This window comes from Sinocyclocheilus grahami, unplaced genomic scaffold (genome assembly GCF_001515645.1).
Source record: "Sinocyclocheilus grahami isolate Dianchi unplaced genomic scaffold, SAMN03320097.WGS_v1.1 scaffold330.1, whole genome shotgun sequence".
NCBI lineage: Eukaryota > Metazoa > Chordata > Actinopteri > Cypriniformes > Cyprinidae > Sinocyclocheilus > Sinocyclocheilus grahami.
The window spans coordinates 500,235-508,542 of record NW_015505509.1 but is presented as its reverse complement, the minus strand read 5'-3'; the positions used below and the strand labels follow the sequence as shown (position 1 = coordinate 508,542).

The following is an 8,308-nucleotide window of genomic DNA, read 5'->3' as shown; positions in this document are numbered from 1 at the left end:
GACGGACAGTTATGCGGATGTAGATGTGTGGGTGTGTGTGTGTGTGTGAGTGTGAGAGAGAGAGAGAGAGAGAGAGAGAGAGAGAGAGAGAGAGAAGCAAAGCGGGCACACAGTACAGAGAGAGAGAGAGAGAGTAAAGACAGAATGGTAAAGTTGTCAGGGGAGGACAGCACACACAGGGCCACACACACAGGCACGGGCGAGTGGAGAGGAGTGCATGCTCTTCTTTGGGAATCATCCAGGCAGATGATGGGATTGTTGACAGTGAGCTGCATATCTTTAACCCTGTATTAACTCAGAACAGCAGAGCTTGGCCTTTTATTATTCCTGCACCGTTTGGGCTTAAGTAGGCCACACATATACACCTATACACACAGACTCACAAACACAAGCACACAAACACACTCTCTCTCTCTCTCTCTCTCTCTCTCTCTCTCCAGGAAGAGACATTGTCACTGCATAGGAGCACATCACCTTTCAGCAGCTGTGACAGCCCAGCCTAGAGAGTCACGCACACTTTTTAAAGGCCAACACACACATTTTCCTTTACTCGCACTTCCTATGTATCTCTTTCAGAGTGAAAGACTCCACAGTTAATTTTCAGAGAGAAGACAGAAACATGTTTACCGAAAATGCTTTCTTTAAATGCATTACGATCATGGCTCACACACAGATGCTCACGCTGAGCTCTCCACAGTCTCTCAGTCTTAATTGCCACACAATAGGCCTACAGACCGGACAGGATTACGTTAACAATGGGAGCCCCAGCCTGTGAGGATCACTCTCTGGCCACCGATTCAGAGAGCAGCTCTGTGAAATAGAACCCGCTAATCCACTAATGCAAACATACAGCAAGAATATAACGCTGCTCACTGTCACTGTCTCTTTCCCAACTATCCAGTCTTGAGGTGCAGTTTTATTGCTTAAACGTTGCTCCTTTGTAGCTCAGCAAACTAGACAGACAGACAGACAGACAGACAGAAGCAGCTGTGACAGCCCAGCCTAGAGAGTCACGCACACTTTTTAAAGGCCAACACACACATTTTCCTTTACTCGCACTTCCTATGTATCTCTTTCAGAGTGAAAGACTCCACAGTTAATTTTCAGAGAGAAGACAGAAACATGTTTACCGAAAATGCTTTCTTTAAATGCATTACGATCATGGCTCACACACAGATGCTCACGCTGAGCTCTCCACAGTCTCTCAGTCTTAATTGCCACACAATAGGCCTACAGACCGGACAGGATTACGTTAACAATGGGAGCCCCAGCCTGTGAGGATCACTCTCTGGCCACCGATTCAGAGAGCAGCTCTGTGAAATAGAACCCGCTAATCCACTAATGCAAACATACAGCAAGAATATAACGCTGCTCACTGTCACTGTCTCTTTCCCAACTATCCAGTCTTGAGGTGCAGTTTTATTGCTTAAACGTTGCTCCTTTGTAGCTCAGCAAACTAGACAGACAGACAGACAGACAGACAGACAGACAGATAGACAGACAGATAGACAGATAGATAGAGATTATTTTCCCCCTATATTTTAATGAAAGTATTTAATACTTATATTCAGCAATTATAAGGCATTTATAACATTACTACATATTTCTATTTCAAATAAATGTTGTTTTTTAACTTTCTATTCATCCATAAAATCCTTAAGTCCAAAACAAAACAAAAGCTGCTGAAAATTCAGCTTTGCCATCACAGGAATAAATTACATTTGAAAATATATTAAAATAGAAACCAGATATGCTTAATCCTAATAGTATTTTATATTTTCATGTTTTTACTGTACTTTTGATCAAAAAAAGCAGCTTTAGTGAGCATTACAATATCTTAACAACCCCAAACTTTTGAATAGTAGTGTAAATAATCAATTTGTTTTTAAACAAACTGCAAATAAGAAATACATTGGCAGCATTCCATAATGCACCATAAGGGGCTGTTCACATAGTACACATTATTGCGTCTATCTGGGCTATTTTTTAATTGTGTAAACAAGCATTAAATGGATGCTTTTTCAGCATCTAAATCCCTGAGCACTATTAGCGAGGCGCTATATCACTTTAAAAGTAGTTTAACTTTAAGAAATATGTTCTATTGCATTCTCATGCTGTTTTTGAATAAAATAGCACATCCTGTGTGAGCGGCCCCTAGCAGAGCAGGAGCAAAAATGGTTCCGTGAAAGCACCCTGTGAAACATTACTTCCTGTTCTGCTTTCATGAGAGCCGAAGGTCTTCTTCTAGAAGGTCAAATCTAGCCAGCAATATAGTTGTGAGCCAAAGGCCTCCATTAAACATTCAGAGAAAGGGCACATCAGCCCTTTTCGTGGCGTTTTCCATCCTTCGCTGTGTTATTTCTTCATGAAGTGGATATCCAGATGTTGAAGATTACATCACAAATAAAGCCTTCCAGTGGGGTCAGGGCTCACGACCGAGCGCAAAGCCACAGAACTCCCACGGTTAGCGCGGGAATTCTGAACTTTCTGCACTCCGAAATCACTATCAGTGTTTAAGAGTATCCATGGTGAGGAAGGCATCAACTGCAATGTTCCCAGGGAGATAGAACGACACCTTTACCCATTACTGTACGGCTTATTGAGCTTCAATTACTCCTAACACACACAATGATAAGAGAGAAAGAAATCGAGAGAGAGAATAAGCGAGAGAGAGAGCTTCTAAGGGATGTGAAAGAGATGAAACAGGAGGCAGTGAAAAGGCCTGCTATTAGATGTCACTGGCCTTTTGTGTCCGTGTCAATGAGAGCAGATTAAAGTATTTGAAATAATCTTACTGGGGAATTAACAGAGCTCAGAAGGTAAAAGAGGAGACGAAAAGGAGAAGACGAGGAGTCAATCACGACATACATACATTTACACATGAAATGAGATTAGATACAGCCATCCAACGTAAACTAAACACACCCTCTGAGAAGAAAGCTAGGCAGTTTTAATTTCACGTGAGTAATTCAATTTACCCCAATCAGATTTTCAAAAGCTTCCCAATGAGTCCAAAGACTCGAACCCGGTCCCGTGAGCGCACGTCTCGCACTGCTGCTAATAAGGCATTGTTAGTTGGCTTTATTTCCCTGACATTCCTCCGGTTTCGTTGAAGTGGCCTGTTGTGCCGTCTTATGAGAGGAACCTAATTAGGAAATCACTTTCATTACTCTTCCAGAGGAATTAGCGCTAGCCTTGCTAATTACTGCTGTAAAACCTAATCAGCTCTTTGAAACAAAACCACATTAATGAGCTCTTATTTATTCAGCTAAATAACTTCAAGGAAAGGAAGACGCTCAAAATCATATTTTTGATGAATTTGGGAGCGCGCGCTCATCTGCGCTTGCCATAATTGATTCTGTTCCATCTTGTGCCTTGTTTGTTGGGAACCCCAGAATGTGAATGCGGCCAAGAAAATATTGAGAGTTCCAGTAAACTCTTCCATATCCCCCCCCCTCCCCCCTAGTTTCAAATGACCTATTTTCCCGGCTTTGAGAGACACGTGACTAATAGGAAACTGTTACTAATTCCTTTTTTATTCGCAGGCAATTAGCGATGCCCTCGCACCTGAGCCTAAAGGGCTCTGCGGTGACCTCGAGCGCAGCTGCATGACTTCAGTCAGACCCAAAACACAACCGTTCAGATCACAAACAGCTACAACAGGAGGATCTGAGGAAGCATTTCAGACAAACTTTATGTAGGGAAACAATCAAGAAGAGTAAGTGATGGGCAGTGTGTTTGTGTGAGCTTGTGCGTTGGGTGGAGGTGATGCCACGTGGCATCGAGGGGCTGCAGCTGTCTTTGAAAGCTGTGAAGTGTTCTAGCCCAGTGGAGCAGAAATGGGCCAGCCGCACAAACACAGCAGCCAGGTAGAAGCCTCTCTTACTCTGTTACAAACACGCACACACACTTCACTACTGCTGGCAAACCTACAGCTGTGTTCATCTGATAGCACAGGCCACTGACTTATTCACACACAGGTGAGAACACACCTTTGACACTTAACCGCACTTTAATCTGCAGAAATCCATGCTTAGTTTGCTCGCACCACGGCACGATCGAGTCAGAAATGAAACAGTCTCGCCCTCAATAATAACGTGACATGGTGGTATGATCTTTTAAACAAAAACGGTAGGAGACGTGCTTCGCTGCACACACTGCTGCCTCCAGAAATCTTGTACATCTTCACTGCTGATTATTCATGCATACACACTTCATAGCACACTACATACTCAACAACCCCGACAGGGCCTCAAAACAGCCTAGCCCGATCACTAAACAATTACTGTTTTGCAAACAAATGGCTTCTGGTCCCAGGAAGCCTTTTTTATGCTTGTTGTCAAGTTGTTTTTCTCACTGATGGTGAATTCTTTGAACTGCTGCCTTTGATTTGCAGCGTTTTATACTGAGCAATATAGCGTATACAGTGATATAGAGCAGCTACAGAGTGTGTTCACAAAGTGTTCATAGAGCAACACTTGTAATTTTGATATGTTTGAAAGTGAATTGAATTTATTAAGTGCCTTATCTGCATTAAATATAGGCTCTTATTTAATTTGATATGAATTTAAACAGGTTTATATAGAAAAAGAAGTACAGTCTGTTATTTGTTTGTACTTACCCAAGGGTGTAGTTTTGGTTTGAGCATGGGGGGGGCCCGGGCCATGCTCGTTCATAAGGTTTATGTGTGTGTGTGTGTGTGTGTGTGTGTGTACCTGGTATTTATCACGTTATGGGGACCAAATGTCCCCACAAGTATAGTAATACCAGTAAATTCTGACCTTGTGGGGACATTTTTGAACAGTATAAAAACCATTACACCTATGGAGAGTCCCCACAAAAAATGGAAACCAGTGTGTGTGTGTGTGTGTGTGTGTGTAGCCTATTTTATATTATTTAGGCACTTATAGGCTATAGATTGACAGGATGTTCTAATTCAACACGCCATGGGAAGTCAATTTTAACATTTTCCTATATTGATATTGTTTATTTCTTACTCCTTAACAGTTCATCATGCTCTGAATGATTTAATCTATGCCATATTTTGGAATAGGCCTATCTGAAGGCCATGTTCCATAGTTCTTAACTGTAGCATTTGTTATAATAAGACTAGCCTATTAATCATTACCAGGCCAATAATGACTTTTTTTAATGAATCAATATAGCTTTTGTTATGAAGAAACTACCGCCTGCACATTTAGAACCAATAGCTACAACATGACAAAGTTGTAATAAAAATCGAGTCCCTTCACAGATTATCTAATATAAATTATACAACAAGTTTGACTAAATTTTACACAATAAATAAGCCTACAGTAAAACGTGATAATTCCTATGGAGAGTCCCCACAAAAAATGGAAACCAGTGTGTGTGTGTGTGTGTGTGTGTGTGTGTGTAGCCTATTTTATATTATTTAGGCACTTATAGGCTATAGATTGACAGGATGTTCTAATTCAACATGCCATGGGAAGTCAATTTTAACATTTTCCTATATTGATATTGTTTATTTCTTACTCCTTAACAGTTCATCATGCTCTGAATGATTTAATCTATGCCATATTTTGGAATAGGCCTATCTGAAGGCCATGTTCCATAGTTCTTAACTGTAGCATTTGTTATAATAAGACTAGCCTATTAATCATTACCAGGCCAATAATGACTTTTTTTAATGAATCAATATAGCTTTTGTTATGAAGAAACTACCGCCTGCACATTTAGAACCAATAGCTACAACATGACAAAGTTGTAATAAAAATCGAGTCCCTTCACAGATTATCTAATATAAATTATACAACAAGTTTGACTAAATTTTACACAATAAATAAGCCTACAGTAAAACGTGATAATTCTAGTAAAGGTGGTCATGAGTAGTTTAAGGGGGGGGGGGTTGTACTTGCTAGATTTGGTTATTGGGGGGGTTATATCCCCCACAAACTACACCCCTGTACATACCAATACAAAGTTTGGGGTCAGTAATTATTTTTTTAATCAAAAATACATAGTATTATTGTGAAATATTATTACAATTTAAAATGACTGTTTTCTATTTAAATATTTAAAAAAAATGTATTTGTGTGATCTTATCCATGTTGAAAACAGATGTGCTGCTTAATATTTTACAGAAAACCATGATGCTTTTTAGAATACTTTGATAAATAGGAAGTTTAAAAGAACAGCATTTACTTCAAATATAAATCTCTTGTAAGCTTATTAATGTCTTTAATGACATCCTTGATCAATTGAATGCATTCTTGCAACAAAAAAAAATTCTTACTGACCCCAAACTTTTGAACAGTAGTGTATACTGGTAGTGTATGAAGATATAAAGATTTATTTTCTTTTTCATTTTGGGTCTTAATTGTTTTAGGAAAGTGTGGAAGGGAAACTTAGAGCAAAAATGTTCCTGTGTCAAATTAAATATGGAATCTACCCTGACAAACTGTGTTAGCCTTCATAATTCACTACATTTCAATTACACCACTTTCAACACTTCCACTGGACTTCCTGTCTAGCAAGGCGTGTAATGATCAAATATGTTGAAACGCACATACAAACATCTGATATCCAGCTCTTACCTGTCAATGATGACCGGGTCAGAGGGTGTCTCGTTGCGATTGCCACAACTTTTCTTGTCACAGCAGCGGCTAAAAGAGGGAGAGAAAGAGAGGAAGAGAGAAGTTAACCTGGGTGTTCCTGCACATATGTCAGCACTGACCTCAAACACAGTGGAGAAGGAAGAGGTAGCAATTATAAAGCAGTATTTCCTTCGCTCCTCCAAAGCAGACATTCACTCCTGCTGTACACACAGCACACAATATGCTGCCTCTCGGCCTGTGTATTAGTAATTACTGCTAACAGACTGCCCGACTCAGGGACGGTCACTGAAGGATTAGAAGTGTGGCTGATAACAGGGCAGTTATCGAGTGATGGAGAGAGAAGACGAGGCCAGAGAGCAGGAAAGGAAAGAATCCAGGAGGAGAGGTGAAAGTAAAGAGGGCACTTAAAGGGGACTCTTTTATAATACATCCTGGAAGGATTTCAGATCGGACAGACGGGGAAAGTTGCCTGTGTGTGTGTTTTTTAAGGTGTTGCAAATGTGTTCCCAAAAGAAAATGTTTCATTTAAATATACACTATATTGCCAAAAGTATTAGTTAAACCGAACAGGTTTGACTACTTTGGTCATTTCCATGAGTACAAATCTTAATGTTTAAGCATATAATGATATTCTAGGGAATTGTGGGCTTCTAATTTTACAGCAACAGTTTGGACAGGACCCTTTTCTAATCTAACATGGCAATGTCTCTGTGTATAAGGCAAGGTTCAAATAGAAATGATTGATTCAATCAGTGTGGAAGAACTTTGACTGGTCTGCCAAGTCCTAATCCCAGCTGAACACCTCTGGTGTGACTTTAAAAGCAGATCTTGAGCCAAAAACTCATCACCAAACACTAATGACTTGAATATATGGGTACAGTCATTTTAGACACTTCAAAAACTGTTGCAACAGAGATGGAAATACAATTTTTAAATACACAAATTATGTTTCCATCTTTGTTGCCACAGTTTTGAAAGTGCCTTTTTCTGTTCTACAGAAGGGGTGTCCCAATACTTTTGTCCATATAGTGTATTTATTATGTAATATTTCTATAAATAAATTATTTTAATTCTAAATGAAAATTATAATCTATAAATAAGAAAAAAATCACTATACTATTTATATATAAAATAAATATTATATATCAGATATATTTCTATTTTAAAATACAATATTTTTGTGTATATGTGTATATGTTATTATATATATTTAAGATACATATATATATATAAAATATTTATTATTATTATTATATATAATTGATATATTTATTAACTTTATATAAACTTATATATACTTTTTCTAATTTATATTTATTTTTACAGTTAATGAAAACAGAAAAAAGTCGGCACACTTAGGCTCCAAAAATTTTTATAGTTACAGTTTTTCTTGATTGCTTAAACACTATCACCAGGCTTTTGAACTAAAATTTCAAAACCATAACGCCATTTATCAAAAAAGCACACCCATTTCCCTAAACTATAAACACTATTCCCCTTTTTGACACATGAATCAGATTTGTTGAACTGTCACTGCAAAACTCCACACACAAATCCCTTAATTTCTCATTGCCTAGACCATGTTGTCATTTAGAAAGCACTAGCATTCAATATTATTCACTGAAGTCAGCATAGCTTGAGCTCAATTAGCACAACGTTACCCACGTGGAAAACACTAAGAGTCAAAATTTATCACACACCAATCAGAACCT

At 38.7% G+C, this 8,308-nt stretch overlaps 1 protein-coding gene across 1 annotated transcript in view; it reads right to left on the bottom strand.

Annotated features, from left to right (window-relative positions):
* Positions 1–8,308, bottom strand: part of ebf1a (EBF transcription factor 1a) — a 128,212-nt gene that overhangs the window by 106,292 nt on the left and 13,612 nt on the right. The window contains exon 5 of the mRNA XM_016295081.1: positions 6,576–6,644. Within this exon, the coding sequence (XP_016150567.1) occupies positions 6,576–6,644 (69 nt within the window). The remainder of the gene's footprint in view (positions 1–6,575; positions 6,645–8,308) is intronic.